The following is a 15,581-nucleotide window of genomic DNA, read 5'->3' on the forward strand; positions in this document are numbered from 1 at the left end:
CAGCCCTGGCCAACTGGCCAGGCAGTCCTGCCAATGTTACATAAACACATGCACTCAGACTGTCCTGCTGCTGTGGCTCATTCAGGCACAGGGGTCTGGTAGCACAGAACTAGGGAAGGGAGCTAGGTCAGGACAGAGAACTGTGGGGTGGGCCCAGCCTGTCAACGAAACTGCAAGCTGTGCCTCCACGTGCCAGAAGGAAACCATCCACCCACCAAATGCAAGTGATGGGAACAGGGTGCCAGTGTGTGCACGAGCCTCACTGTATAAAACAGAAACCCCATGTGGGTGTGAATGTTAGCCTCTTGCATTTTAAACATGTGATAGCTCAACGGAAACTGTGAACCGAAACTAAGGACCCAGACAGAAGCCAACCCTGGAGGCTTAGGGATGGAACCCAGTGGCTTCCATCCAGCCTGACCATCCGACCCCAGGCAGGTCCTTTCCCTTCAATGTGCAGGTTCCTATGTGGTCCCATGGGACACAAAACCTGCAACGGGGCCCAGGCAGAGCTGTGTACAACAGGGATTATGATTCTTATGGGGGCTTGGATTGCCATCAGTCTTTTTGGGTATCTTCCTGTCCAGCCTTTATTCCTGGAATTTCCTGGTGCCCCCACTTTTCCAGGTCTTCCTTTGGACACTCCAAGTCTCCTTGAACCAGGTGACATCCCCACCCACAGCTCCAGCTGCACTCCCCCCGCTGCCCCCAAGCCAGGATCCACACTGGAACAGGGCAGCCCTGCTGTCGCTGGTCACTAGCTCCTCCTCTGTACCCCAGGGGTGCAAAGCATACCCTCCTGCCTTCTCATCCCTGTGACAAGTGAGGTTTCACTGAGACTGGGTGTGTGGCCCTTCACCAAAGCTGGGGTACAATCTCAGGCCATGCGCCAGGCTGGTGGGTAACCTGCTGCCCCCCTCTGTGGCTGACATGGTGTTACCCCATGTCTTGAGGAGGCTTCAAGGGAGGAAAAGAGCCTGAAGGATCTGGATGGGCAGATGAATTCATCAAAACCTGAGCACATCTGGTGTTAATTAATCCCATGTCAAGGTTAACTCTTCCCTGTCTGGACTCACCTCCCATTAGCAGGAAGGGACAGATGAGGAATCTGTACCTGCTTACTCCCTGCCCCTGGCGGGGGGGTATGAAGAAACACGCAGAATGGGCAGAACCAGGGCAGGAAAAGATGCAGAAGGCCCCACAGAGCAAGGCCTTGGCGACGGGGGTGTTTGCTCCTGAGAGGCGTGGTGCCTGACAATTCCCTGGAGTCCTGGGGACATCCAAGAGGAGACTCTTTTATTTACAGCAACAAATAGAACAGACCCCACTGCCCCCTTCCCTCCCTCGCCCCTTCCAGTCTTTTCTAAAAAACAGTGCCCCCCCAACTCAACCCCCAGCCCAGCCCCTAAGGTCACGGCTAGGGTCAGGGCTCTGCAACTCTGCAGGATCCAGGAGAGGAGTCGGGGAGAGAATGTCCCAGGGCTGGGCAGATGGCTGTCTCTTTTCACATTTTGCTGTCCTCCAAGCCTGGAGCAGCAGTGGGGTGGCCCAGGGGTGGCGGGAGGTAGAGATCATACAGGGGCACTCATGGCTGCCTGGGTCCTCCCCTAACTTTCACAGTGTTCTGCAGCCCTGGCAGCTGATCCTGGGTCAGTCCCCCACCTGTTTCCCATCCATCTAGCCCACTAGGCCCTTGGTGCGGTTTATCCCTGGTGGCCCACCCAGGGCCAGGCTGATTTGGCTTCTCAGCACCACCTGCCCCGCAACTCTCCCTTCTCACTGGGGCTGGGGAGGGTGGCGGGGAGAGGACCAGCTCTTGCATGTGCCAGCCCTGGAGGGTCAGGAGGAGAAGCAGAGCCCACAGCACTCCATGCAGATCTCAAGGCAGTCTGCGGACTCGCAGCAGGCGTCCAGGATGCCGCAGTCCAGGTCGCAGGGTAGGTCGCAGTCGGCACACTCGCCGGAGCCGCAGCAGCAGCAGCAGAGGCACGAGTCCTCGGAGCTGCAGGAGCCGCACGTGGCGCAGTCCAGGACGATGTTGCACAGCGTCAGGAACTCACAGAACAGGCAGGACAGAATGCAGTGGACACAGCAGTCTGCAGGGGGAGGTGGGGCCAGACAGGCAAGGGCATGGGAGACCAGCCGTGGCAGCCGTGGGTGGGCGCTGAGCGTCTACTGTGTGTCGCTCTGGCCTGCCAGGTGCTCAGCTTGCACTTGGCGCATGCAACCCACCCACAGGAGAGTGCGAGGGGGACCGCTGATGGGTGGTGACCTGTTCATGGCACAACAGGGGGAGCTTAAGTGAAGGACTCTGAGATCAGGCAGGCTGGATGGCCTGTATCTGCCTCTACCCACGCTGTTCACGAATGCAACAGTCATCCAAAGGATGAGTGTCCCAAGCACCACTCTGTGCTGGGCATGGACCAACCTTGTTGCAAGAGCCCGCAGCTCTGCTAGGTGGGGACTATTAGTAGCCTGGCGCTGCCGGTAGGTTAACTGAGCCAGGAGCAGTTACTTTAAAATGGGAGAGGGTCTTGCAAAAGTCCCTGGAAAATGCACACTGTGAAAATCGATATGCATAAGCTTCAACTATCTTTTGTACGCAAAATAACCCATCTTGTCTTTTTCTCTTGACTCTTTAGAAGGCTCCGCATGTGCTGGGATTCCAGTACTCTGCCTGGCCCTCTTGAGGTGGGGGAGGGATAGCAGCAGCCTCTCCAAGTCCCCTCCTTTCTGCCCCTTCCCATCCCTCCCAGGGTCGGCTGTTTCCACAGCTGCTAAAAGACTCCTGAAGCACCCTCCCTTGGGAACCCACGCCTCTTCTAGCCAGGGCTCTCCGCCGGCCCCACCTCCCTGGGAGGAAAAGCTGCGCCCTCACGGTCCTGCCCGCTAGACTCTGCCTAGGACCTTCTGCAGTGGCTGCATAGGCTTCCTGGTGCCTCTGTCTGGAATGTATTTGCCCCAGACACAAGGCACACCTCACTCCCTTGCTTCCTTGTTTGTCTCAGTGTTTCCCCTCCAGAAGGCCTACCACAGCCCCCATTTTGTACTTCAAGCCCCTCCCAGCCCAGCACCGCCATGCCTTGCCCTCCCCCAGGAAGCATGTGACCTCCCACTCCACCATAATTTCCTTTCTGCGACCGCCAGCTCCTGCACCTGAAACAAAGCTCCTCCAGGGCAGGCACTGTTCTGCCTGGTTCACAGGGCCTGGCACACGGCAGGTGCTCAATGCATTCAAAAATGCTAAAGAACTGGGGCCCGGTGTTGTGGTTATAGCACGCTTAAGCCTCTGCTCATGACACCAGCATCCCACATGAGTGCAGGTCCTAGTCCTGACTGTTCCACTTTTCATCCAGTTCCCTGCTAATGTACCTGGGAAGGCAGAAAATGCCCCAGAAAGGGCCCCTGCCACCTGTGGGGGAGACATGGAAGAAGCTCCTGGCTCCTGGCTTCGGCCTGGCTCAGAGTAGTGGTGGAGCGTGCAGCCTGATCTCAGCAGGCTGGCTTCAGAGCCCGTGCTCTGAACCCCTCAGGATGTTTCCAGGTGCTGAGCTGGCATCCTGTCTGAAGGCCAGGCCACAGGGTAGGCCAGGGCTGCTAGCCCTCTGCAGCGGCAGGTCTGACCCTGTCCTACATGGCAAGGCTGTTGCACTAGGGGAACCATCTCTGTGTGTGGAGGTGATGACATGGCTGCCTTATTTCAGAGTCTTCAGTGGCTCTGTATGGTTGTTCGGACAGAGCCCAGGTTTGCTGCTCGGCTTGGAGCCCTGACCTGCCTGGAGTCTCACCTTGACCGTGCTACACTAACATGCGTGTCCACCTGTGTCCAACTGTGCTCCAGGACCCTTGTTGAGTGGATTTACCTTGCACTTGCCACACCGGGTGGGATGACCTGCCTCTGTCTCACATGGGGCTGCGTGAGAGTGTCAACTGGACACTTGACATGCCTGAATATCCCTTTCTAAATATAAGACAGTTGGGGGTCACCTGCTCTGTGGAGTGGGAAGGTTTCTGAGCCTTCTGTGCACAAACCTCATCTACCCATACCAGGCTCCTTCCACGTGGCAGCATTTCCTTTAGAAGTCTGGGGTGAAGGTCAGGCCACAGACAGCTGGCTGTCCACATGGCCCTGTAGAGGGTCTTTGTGTTGGAGGAGCAGCGCTGGCTGCTAGAGCTGCATGCTATAATCTGCGGCATCTGGAACCACCCCAGCCCCTTGCAAGCATCATCTTATTCTGCTAAGTCTTCTTCTGCTGTCACTATTAAACAGATGGCCCATTCCTCCAAGGAAAACCTAGTTGGCAGGAGCTGAATGGCCCTTGTGACAGCAGCTGTGTAAGAGCTGGGATAATGAGGGTGCTCACAGGTGAACCCAGAACCTGGGATCCAGGGGGCACTGGAGGAGGCTGCCAGCCTGCACTTGTAACCATTGCCTGGCCCAGATGTGACCCCGGCCCCTGAACATGGAGGAACTCAACTCCCGGTTGAGTTGGGGCTGGGGGATGGTGGTGTGTTGGGGGTTCAGTGTTTACCTTCCTGTGCCTGAAGGGGGATTTGGGAGGCGGCTGATCTGGTGCTGCCCTTGCTTTTCTTGCTGCCCTGGCTGGCCAGAGAGGAATGTGTCTGCAACTTCCGATGGGTCTTGGGGCCACCCAGGGTACCGTTCCCTGCCTGCCTGGTGCCGTCCAGCTCCGAGGGGTGACCACAGCCATTTGGCAGTAGTGGGGTGCAGCCCAAGGGGTTCGCCTGAGGCTGGCCTGGAGAGATAAAAGAAAATATGAAGAAAATCTGGGGACCACCAGGCCCCACATTCCTCCCCCTGGCAAAGCCCATGCCTGAATCTGCCTTATTCTTAGATGCACCTGGCTAGTAGTATCAGAGTTGAGCTTGGCTCCTGACTCCACCTCCAGTGCTCATTTCCTCAAAGGGAGGTACATGGCAGGGGAGGGGCGCAGAATGAAACCCATTCTGCTGCCTTTGGGGTGCTGGCATAGGGGGCTGTGGTTGAGGGGTATGGGACTGTGTGGCTAGGGTGGGGAGGATGGCGATGAAGCAGTTAACCTGTCCCTCTGTCTGTGCCAAGCCCCCAGCTGTTTTTGCCCTTGCCGCGCCGGGTGATTTATTGGAAACATCTGCTTGGAGGCAAATGCCTGGGCCTGGAATCCAGGGGTTCCTCACAGCAGCCCCCTGTGCCCACACTGCCTGCCTCTCCGAGCAGCTGGCAGAGGGTTTGGGGTGGGGCCTTTGAGGCCTGAGTGAGGAGGAAGAGGAGCAAAGACGAAGGCTGGTGGGAGACCCTTGAGGCCAGGACCCCCTGAGTCCCCATTCTAGGAAGAAGGACATAGCTCTAGCTTTAGCACCAGTGTGCAGGGAACCTGGCCCTAGAAAGCCTCCCTCCCTTGCCCCCCACAAGCACCTCATTCAGGTTGCCAGGGATGAGGCCAAGTGCATGTGTGGTGGGTGGAGGCTGGTTGGGGGAGGGTGCAACCTTGAGCTGAGATGGACAGCTGGGAATTCACAGTCCCCTCAGCAGTTCAGGGTCCCTAACTCATGGCCAGGGCCCTCTAAACTAAAGGAGCCACCTGCATTTTGAATAGTGCAGGGGAGGGAAGTGGCCTCAGTTTTGTCCTTAAAATGAGGGCATTAAGTCTTCCTGTGATATTGGGTAATGACTGAGCACTTACTGCATGCCAACTGCAGTTCTAAGCACTTGCTAAGTATTCTCCCGGTGTCTCTATAGGGTAATAGCCTTCTTTTATAGTCCCAGAAGGTAGAGTGAGAGAAGGAGACCAGACTGGAGACAAGCTGAGGTCCAACAAGGGCCTGGAGAACAACCGCTACTGTCACAGTAGTCACTCCCCTTACAGGCAGCTGCTGGCATGCTCTGGGAGCTGTTGTGTGCCAGCCAGCCAGACCTGTGCCTCGAGCTTCAAGGGGAGGAAATTCTCTCAACATCCCAACTTGTCTTTTCCTGGCCCCATCGTACAGATGAAAACACCAAGGCCCAGAAAGGGTACGACTTGTCACAGGCCCTACCTATAGTCCGGAAGAAGGGAAACGGAGGGGAGGGCTAGGTGCAGGTTGGCACTCCCGGGCTAGGAGCAGGTTGGCATGCCAGGAGCCTCTGGCAGCAGGTGTGACTAGAGCCTGCATCTGGGTAAACAGGGGCAAGGCGATGGGAAGTGGCCATACCTGAGTCATCCTGGCCTCACAGAGGGGGGACCAGGCTGAGTCCTTGGTGCCCCTTGCCCTGCTCCCTAAACATGGGCCCAGTGACCAGAGTGGGTGGGGGCATGTGGTGGGCTGAGGGCCCTGGGAGGCCCAGGCAGACACAGAGCTCGCCTGTGGCCTTGGCTTTGGCCGTGGGGGTGGGAGCTGAGTCACAGAGCAAACACTCGGGGCCGAGACACAGGAGTGTCTGTCCCACTCTCGGCCAGGCCTCCTACCCTCCACGGCCACGGGCTTGACCTCTTTCTCTCAATTCTGCTGGTGGGTGTGTCTGCCGGCGGCTAAGGACTGTTCGCTAGCGAGATTTAGTAATCCTGCCTTCCAGGGAGTCCAGCTTAGCCCCAGATGCCCTGGCCCAAGGCGGTTCCCTGCTTGGCCATGCCAGTTGGGCAGGCAGGCACAGGAGTGGGCACCAGTAGGGTGTGAGCCCTCAGTCTCTCAGTGAGTGACCAGGGCAGAGTTGCTTTCCCTGGGCCTCGCTGTGCTCATCCGCAAAATGGGCTTGGCCCTGGCCGTCCTGCTGTTTGGCCATGAGCTGAAGTGGAGAGCACGGGAGTTCATTCTGGGAAGGTAATGATTTGTCTGTTACTACTACACAGTGATCCCAGCTGCCCCATCCCAGGACTTCTTTGGATACCCTAAGGGCTTGAAGAACACAGCTCAACCATGGTTTTTCCCCAGAGCAAGTGGAGGTTCCACTCCTTCCTTTTCACCCTGGATAGGGAGGCATCCCAAGAAGCCCCTGGCTCGCTCTCTCTCCACAGAGCCTCCTGCTTAGCTTAGACCTCTTGGAGCCTGCCCACCCATCACTCTGTTGCCATTAAGCACAGTGACATCGCACCCTCCCATCTGTCCACTGCTCATGCTCCCACCCTCAAGGGCCCAGCTAGGTGGGCAGCACCTGTAACATTTTGCCAGCCCACCTAAGTCAAAAAAATCCCATCCTGTTGCCACTCCATCCCTCCCAGCAAGCACTCACATGTCACAGCTTCTGTGGGAACAGCAAGGTCAGTGCTGTTCAGGGCCTGGGGGACCCCAGGGCCATTGCCTTGGGGCATTGGGGGTGCTACCTCCTCCAGGGAGCTCTCCTCTGGCACGGCCTCCACGGACTGCGCAGATTCTGTTACTACCTCCAGCCCAGGTAGCAGGGGCAGGGTCTGGCCTAGAGAAAAAGCAAACGAGTGAAGCACGTTTTCCCACTGTTGCCTGTTTGTGCGGCTCCATCCCAGCAGGCCAGCGAGCCCAGTGGTCTCTCCAAAACAGGAATCCCCGTCTTTACCCTCTACAGCAGCAGGGCTGGACTCCAAGAGAGAAAGCTCCACCCGCAACCTGCTGGTGCATGTGTGCACGCATGCATGCGCACCTGTGCATGTGTTGTCAGGGAGAGGCAAGGACCAGCAATACCAAAGGAGTGAGAAGAGTGGCAGCAGCAGTGTAGGAAAGAACGGACAGATGGTGGGTGACAGCGAGATAGGAACAGGCACGGGGAGGGCCTGGACCTGGGAGAGTTAGAAGCAAGGAGAGCCCAAAGAGGGAGACTGGACACAGAAGCTGAGAGCCACCAAGCACCCATGACAATCAGGGACCAACTCGGCAACAATGTGGTCATCAGTGATGAACAAATGGGACAGAGCAGAGGCAGAGGTGGAGAAAGGAGCGCAGTGCAGCCTGGGAGACAGACATTGAGGAGCCGGGTCACAGCAAGAGGGTGGTGACCAGAGGCCCAGTCAGGGGAACCGGCCGGCCAGGAGCAGGGAGGGGCCCCAGGCAGGAAGGGAGACGAGGAGATGGCCCAGTAGGGCCGGTAGGGAGAGGTGAACCGCAGCCCTGTGTAATTATAGGGGCCGCGCCAGGGGTGGGCGGGAGGCAGAAATGGAGCCACCTTAAAACCCACAAGGTCACAGCACCAGGGGCCCCCCAGGGGCCAGGAGAAGGCTGGGGAGGGTGGAGATGACATGAGGTGGGACAGGGAGGTGAAAGGGGCCTGGACTCCCACTGGGCTTGGGAAAGCCTGGGGGGCAGGTACAACTAGGGGCCACAGGCCAGTCCAGGCTGCAGGGCTGACCTTGGGATGTGCTGCAGGAGCAAAGGTGGGGGGCTCAAGAGCATAGACCCCTCCCTGCCTTGTGTCTCATCATGGGGAGACTCAGAACAAGAAACTTGGGGGACATGCAAAAACCCGGGGGGGGATCCATGGGAGTAGGCAGCACACCAAGGGGAGCAGCCCATAGCCCAGCTTCCTCCGTGGAGCACCCCTCTGTGGACTCATGGTGAGAACCCTGGTCCCTCCTAGCCCTGGGGGGATGGAGACCACAGAGGGCAACAAGCCCCAGTGGGCATGCTCAGTCCTGCCCAAGGGAAACCTCAAAAGCTGCTCTCAGGGCTGGGAGTAAAGCAGCTGGCAGCCAAGGTGGAAAGGCTGGAGGTGTTCCTCCCAGCCCCAGTCCTGAGCCCCACTGGCCCAGTCTAGGCTGGCAGGAAGGAGTCTCGGGATTTGGCTAAGTCCAGCTCCTGACCATGACCCTGATGGGGGGATCCTGCCTCCCTCACATGGTGCAGTGAAAAACAGTTGAAGGAGCAAAGAGCCCACAGTGCCCAGAGGACCACCTTAGCTACTGGGTGAGACAAGATGGCAGCTGGGGCATGGCAGGTCTTGTGGTCACTTCCCAGCCTTTGGTCTGGGGTCACAAGGGTGCATGGGGTGACACCATCAGTGTCACAGTAGAGTCAGGGCTTCTGGTTCCCAGAACTGGAGAGGGAGAAGCACGAGAGAAAGAGTTTAATGGTTAAGAAGATTGGAGTAAAGTCTGGCACAGTAGCCTAGCAGCTAAAGTCCTCACCTTGCATACGCTGGGATCCCATATTGGCGCTGGTTCTAATCCTGGCAGTCCCACTTCCCATCCAGTCCCTGCTTGTGGCCTGGGAAAGCAATCAAGGATGGCCCAAAGCCTTGGGACCCTGTACCCATGTGGGAGACCTGGAAGAAGCTCCTGGCTCCTGGCTTTGGAACAGCGCAGCTCTGGCTGTGTGGCCATTTGGGGAGTGAAGCATCAGATGGAGGATCTTCCTCCCTGTCTCTCCTCCTGTCTGTATATCTGACTTTCCAATAAAAATAAATAAATCTTTAAAAAGAAGAAGAAGATTAGAGCCTCAGTTCTGCTCACCTCTCCTGGGCAGTCTACCCTACAGGACTAATGACCTTCAGTCCTTGGGAAATCAGAGAGGGGCCGGACCCAGGCCCAAGGGAGTCTTGGGGGAAAGACAAGGAAAGAGTGAAAACCAAGTCCAGCAACCCTGACCTGGAGACACACAGAGGGGCCAGCGTCTGTGCAGCCAGGAGTGGGTGGCAGCGGGGAGCCAGTAGGCCCAGGACAGGGAGTGGACCGTGCCCCTTGCAGAGCCAGGGGACAACAGGGTGGCAAAAGCACATGATGTCTGGTGGTTCCCAAGCTAGCTGGGGCAGGCAAGCCTCAGGGAACCCGGATGAGAAGGAAGGTGCAGCAGCGACAGCTACAGGAAGACCTGCTCTGCAAGGAACTGTCTCAGAGGCCCCAACATTAGGCCTTGCCTGCAAAACAGTATACAACTCTGGCTGGGAACTGGCAGAGCAGTTTTCCTTTGTCACCTTAAAGAGATACACTGTTGTCCAGCCTTCCAGAAAGAATACCTCAGGAAACTCCTGGAGGGAAGGGATGGCAGCAGAGATCAGGGGCCACTGTATGGATGTGCAATTCCTGCCCTGTGTAAAGGCACCTGCCTGTAGGGTGAAGTCCCCCTCACCATTGGAGTCTTGTCCCCCGTACCATCTCCTTCCCCAGTGGCACACCTGCTCATGCAGCCAAAGGGATATCTTTTCCTTTCCACGCAGGAATGTTAGACATGCTGGTGGCATCTCTGAGCAGAACCCCACCATAGGTCCCCACTCGAACAGGGACATACAGGAAAACCAACTGTCCCTTTGCTTCCTTCCACATATCCCCATTGCTAGGAACAGGGCCCAGGTCAATGAACTGAGGTCCACCCCTTGTGGGAGGGAAAGGTCATGTTTACATTCCTAAGCCTAGGCTGCCATCCCATGTTGGAATGCTGGTTCCAGTTCCAGCTGCTCCACTTCTGATCCAGCTTCCTGCAGCAAAGAATGGCCAATGGGCCACTGCCACCTACATGGGAGACTTGGATGCAGTTCCAAGCTCCTGGCTTCAACTTGGCCCAGCCCAAACCATTGCATCTGGGGAATGAACCAGCACATGGAAGATTTCTCTTTCTCTTCCTCCTTCCCTCTCTGTTGATATGCCTTTCAAATAAATACATATTCTAAAACAAAACCAAAAAACCCCCAAACCGAAAAAATCTGAGCCCATAGGCCCATGAGGGGATGCTATGAGAGACCCTGTCATGAGACCTTCCACCTGTGGTCCATTAAGTTGAGGGGTCGTCCTGAACCAAAAGCACAGGGGAGCCCTTCCCAGACAGTACCCATGGGCATTCTAAGCAGGTTTTGGATTCCTGCGCCGCTCCCAAATGTCCAGTCCTTTCACTCTCTTGGGAGACCATGTCTCTGGGCCAGGACTTAATCTGGTCAGAGTGCTGGCGGGCACCGACCACCTCCATCTCTCCTTAGTCTGGCACTCAAGACCTCCATCCATATTTTCAGTCTATTTTCTGTGGTTGGGTGAAGTGTTCTCTGTGGCCCTGGGCCACAGCCAGCCCGCCTTACCAGTCTACCTGACTAGAAGGTTCTATTCTCCACATCCAGTCCATTTATCCTGACCCAGCCTAATCTTGATCTTTCCTTCCAGAATGCTTTTCCTGATCCCTGAGTCAGCAGTCCCTCCTCCAAGGAGTCTTCTTGGTATTGAGGTTCTGTCTGGCACCCCAACCCTACTGTAACCTTCCTTGGGTAGAGTGAACACTCACCCTGCCCCACTAAAGTCTGCACTTGGCAAAGCCTGTTGATGTCCTGAGTTCTGGAGTTTGGAATGCCCAAGGTCAGAGGAAGGAGAGTGAGTGAGAGCTGCGGGTTAGAGAAGCCATCTGTCCTTGAACTCCCCAAGGGGGTGGGAGGGCATGTGGACTCTTTGATGCACACATAGTTGAATATGAATCCACTGGTGAAAGCCCCAGGCTGCCAAGCCAAGCCCCGTGAGCCATGGGGAGGGCCGGAGCTGGTCAGTCAGGATGGATCCAGTTGGTTTTATTTTAGGTCTGAAGGCTCCAATTCCCCAGGACATTGAATTTTAGAATCATATGCAGGAATGTTGACGTCCTGGCGCTGAGCAGAAATCTGCCTATGAATTAGGGAGTCAGCCCCCTTGGGATTCTCAGAGCTGGGTGAGGAGGAAGCCACCAAGAGACTGGAGGGTGCTGGGGGTATGGGACTTGACCCCTGAACCAACCAGAGTGGCCTTGAGTTCCCCCTCTGACCAGATCTGCATTTGGGGTGACCCAGGGAGGGAGGTGACAGTGTTCCTGCCAGCAGGGTTCCTGGCTGCAGCGCTGTGGTCTTGCTGTTCTGTCAGCACTTGAGCGGGGGATGCTGGTCTGGGATTCAGGCGTCTGTGGGGTTTTGGCTGAGCTGCATGTGGTTTGGGCTTCCTGGGCAGCAGGCTCATTCTCCCAAGGCAGCAGCACAGCACGGCCTCCCAGCTATGAAAGCAACATTGTCTGGCACAGCCCAGGCTGGGGAAGGGGCTTGCAGAGGGTTGCGACAGGAGTGGGGAACATTGAAGGACCTCAGGTTACAGCCCAGGGCTCAACCCTCCCAGAGTCCCACCCTGGTTCCTGGCTCCTGGCCTGAGCAGGTTTCACCCTCCCCTCCCGGTTGCAGGGCTGGGGCTGAGAAGGGGTCAGAGGAAGGAGGCAGGAGAGGCGAGACAGAGCAGAGCAATTGGGTAAGAGAGGAAGAAAGTGGAAGTGGGGGATGGGAAAAGGCAGGAGACTAGCAAGAGAGGAAGGGGAGCGGGGCCCAGAGCAAGGAGGAGGTTCTTGGAATTGGAAGAAAAAGCTCTCCAACTCTCTCCCACCTGGCTGACGCAGCCAGGATCTTGGCGGACGGGACTGCCCAAATGTCCGCACTTCTGGCCCCACAGGGAGAGGGGACGCAGAGCATTCTCCAACCCTTGGGACCCAGGGTCTCATCTGGTTGCTGGCTCTCTAGTTTAGAAGGCTCCAGCTGCACAGCTGTGGGCACCAAGGTTAGATAGTCCCTCCACAAGTGGGCCAGCCTCCATGGATGCCTGTGGAGCCAACCCAAGGTCAGACAGCAGAAGAAACCCATGCTTGGCCTTGTCCAGAGGGCCAGCCTTGAAATGAGAGCTTAGAGGAGAGGCGAGAATGAGGCTGGCTGGAAGGAAGAAAAAAAAAGTAGCCCAGGAACTTCCAGAGGGGACCCAAGTCATGGAATCCCGGCCCCACACTCCTGCCCAGAGCCACTTCCCAGGACCCTGACTCCACCTAGTGCCCCAGCATAGGCCTCCCAGTCTAGACAGGCGGCCAGCCCCTAGCCCAGGCCCCTCAGGGTGTGGCAAGCCTCTGCTTGGCTGGGAGGCTGCCTGGGAGGACCCTGCAAGATGGGGGCAGGGAACTCTGGGTTGAAGTGGGGGGGGGGGGGGCTTGTAAGTCTCAGCCTGCAGGGTAAGGGGCCCCAGGACTGGCTGCCAGCAGGGCAGGAAGGCAAGGAAGGCAAGAAAAGGAGGGCCAGGTCCTGCAGCGCCGCGGTTTCGGACAGCCAAAAGTTTTTGGGAGGCGCGCAGGACTCTGACTGGGCAAGGGGAAGAGACTCAGACACCCCCACCGCCGCCTGCGGCCCCCGTAAATATTGACACACTGGGCAGAACCGACCGGGACACAAATCCCAGACGGAGCGGCAGGCTTGCGTGTGTGTGTGTGTGTGTGTGTGTGTGTGTGTGTGTGCGCGCGCGCGCGCGCCTGGTGTTGGGGGTGGGGGAGTTGTAGCGACTTGGCGCAGCCGCTGCCTCCTTTGCGGGCCTTGCCCCCTTGTCCCAGGCTTCTCTCCCCGTGCTTAAACGTGGTCCTCCATACCCAGACTTCTCATCCCCACCCCTACTCAAACTCCCGAAAGCAATCCCCACCTCCGTCCGCCTCACCTCCCCGGGACTCAGGAAAGAGGTGTGTGTGTGTGTGTGTGTAGGGGGGAAGGGTAGAACTAACTGCCTGCTCCCCACCCCCCACTCTGTTCCTCAATTCCCGGTCCTACCTGGGTCAGAGGTTGCGGTGGGATCTCCATGGGGCACGTCGCAGTGAGGAGGGCGCTGGTCGCTCACCTGGGACATCGGCTTGGAACCTGTGGGAAACAAGACTCAGCGGGCAGGAGCCGATCTTGGCCACGCGGACAGGGCGGGCAGTGTGGGCCTGGACGGGGGCGATCCCGCCGCACACGCAACCTCCCCACCCCCTCTCGTCCCGCACGACTGCACTCACTCGTGCCCGCGGCGTACTACACCGTGGTCCCGAGCTGGATCACCGAGCGCCTCCGGCCCTGCGCCCTGCAGCGAGAGCCCCTCGATCCAGGGGCCACGCTGGGCTCGGCGCTGATTGCCCGGCGCCCCCTCCCCTCTCACTTGCGCCTCGCGTCGCCCATTTCGGCGCCAGCTCGAGCGGCTCGCCCCCTTCGTCTTTCCTTCTCTCCCCTCCCCTCCAGCCCCTCGCTCCACCCCTGCTCGCTGCTCCCCTCCCCGCGTCCCCAGCGCAGCCTCTCCCCACCCCCTCCTCGCCTTCCCAGTCTCCCCGCTGCGCTCCCCTCCCCCTGCGTGGGGGCTCGGCTGGGCCCCGGGCCGGACACGTCCGTCTGCGGGACTGCCGCGGCCCAAACCCTCACAGGAAGCTGCCTCGGCGCGTTTCCTTCTCGTTCTCCCAGCTGGGCCCCCAATCTCTCCAAGTCCCCGTCCCAACTCCCCCACCCTCAGCCGGCAGCAGCACACTGGATCGCGCGTTTTCCTTCCGCCCTGAACTCCAACTCCGTAAAAGTTTTCACAGAGTCTTAAGAGAGAGAGCAAGCGAGCAAGCGAGCAAGCGAGCTAGCGCACTACTGACCACCGCCTCGGCATAACAGCAGCTCCCGGGTCTGGCCCCAGGGCTGTGAGCCATCCAGTTTCTCAGACACCCTTTGTCACCACTCCTCACCCTACCTCGCAGTCTCGCCCGGGGGGCCAGGGTCTGGGGCTCCCGGAGCCCGCGCCCTCCCTCTGCTGAGGCTGTCCCCCGTGCATCCGCGCACACACGCTCCAACCTCCCTGCGCCCTGTAGCAGTCCCTACCAGCCGTGCGTGGGAATTTGTGTCGGAAAATTGACTTAGTCAAAGAGAAGCAAGCGATCGCGGCTCAGTCCTGTTCAGGGCTGCGGGCTGGACTCCAAGCCTTCCAGGACCCCGCATGCGTGCCTCCCCTGACCGCGCATCTGGACTTGGCAAGCCGTGGATAGATACCAGCTACCAGGCGGCCCCGAGGGGGCGTTCGGGGGGCCTCGCCTGGGTTCACCAGATGGGGCTGGGCGGGCCTGGGGAGGAGGGGGATCCTCAGGTGGTGGGGGGGGCCCTCCTGCGTGACAGCGTCCCAGCCACATCTGGCCCTGTCTGCCTAGGAGCCGCCGCTGGGTTCCTGAGGAGCAGCTGGCGGCATCGGTGACAGCAGGCCCTCTCTCTCGGTCCAGCCACCCCACAGAAAAAGAGGAAGCCAGGGATGGGGTGACGGAATGGGGTCGAGGGACACTGTTTTCCCTGGACTTTCCCCAGTTCTCACCATGGCTACTTACAGCGTTTGCAGGTCCTCGGGTTGCCGGCCGGGCCAGGACCAGCGGGGCCCCCACGGCGCCGGCCACGTCCCAGCAATGGGCTCGGGTGGCTACGGTCGAGAGTAGGGGTGCCGCGCCCCCCCCTCTGCTCACCACCACAGCTGCTGGCTGCTGGGACCTGGCTGGACGCTCCAGGGAGCCGGCCGCCGCGATCTGACTGCCAGGCTGGGAGCTCTGGAGAGCAGCGGGGCGGACTCCCGCTTCCTGGCACCGCCTGAGTCACCGGGAGGCTCCCGAGCGGAGCTTGGCGGCTGCTGCATTCTTACCGGCTTACCTGGGGCCTGCGGCCTGAGACTCACTCCCTCCCAAGGCAGTCGGCCCTTCTGGAGGGCCCACTCCCCAGGCACAGATCTCAGCGCTACCCCGTTCACCCCCCAATCTCCCTCACCCTTGAAACCAGCAATTCAGCGTTGCTGCAACTGTGCTGTATGTGTCATCCAAATGCTCCCAACACAGGTGTCTCTGTCCCAGGGCCTCAGCAAGCTGAGCATTGAAGGTACAAGCACTTTTAATTTCAACAAGTGTGGGAATCAGCCCTCCACAGG

The 15,581-nt window shown here is 58.7% G+C and overlaps 1 protein-coding gene across 2 annotated transcripts; it reads right to left on the reverse strand.

The window, feature by feature from the left end:
* Window positions 1-1,732: 1,732 nt before the first annotated feature.
* Window positions 1,733-14,602, reverse strand: MDFI (MyoD family inhibitor). 2 transcript variants are annotated; one of them, XM_058672076.1, is made up of 5 exons: window positions 14,504-14,602; window positions 13,445-13,531; window positions 7,208-7,390; window positions 4,533-4,757; window positions 1,733-2,096 (listed from the first exon to the last, which is right to left on the reverse strand). In XM_058672076.1, exons 2-5 carry the CDS (start codon window positions 13,518-13,520, stop codon window positions 1,840-1,842), a joined length of 741 nt encoding a protein of 246 aa, XP_058528059.1. In that variant the 5' UTR covers window positions 13,521-13,531; window positions 14,504-14,602; the 3' UTR covers window positions 1,733-1,839. The 2 variants fall into 2 exon arrangements, with proteins under 2 accessions (XP_058528059.1, XP_004590409.2); XM_004590352.2 differs by lacking the exon at window positions 14,504-14,602 and adding an exon at window positions 13,669-13,843.
* Between the last annotated feature and the right edge of the window lie 979 nt (window positions 14,603-15,581).

Source organism: Ochotona princeps, chromosome 1 (genome assembly GCF_030435755.1).
Source record: "Ochotona princeps isolate mOchPri1 chromosome 1, mOchPri1.hap1, whole genome shotgun sequence".
Taxonomy (NCBI): Eukaryota; Metazoa; Chordata; class Mammalia; order Lagomorpha; family Ochotonidae; genus Ochotona; species Ochotona princeps.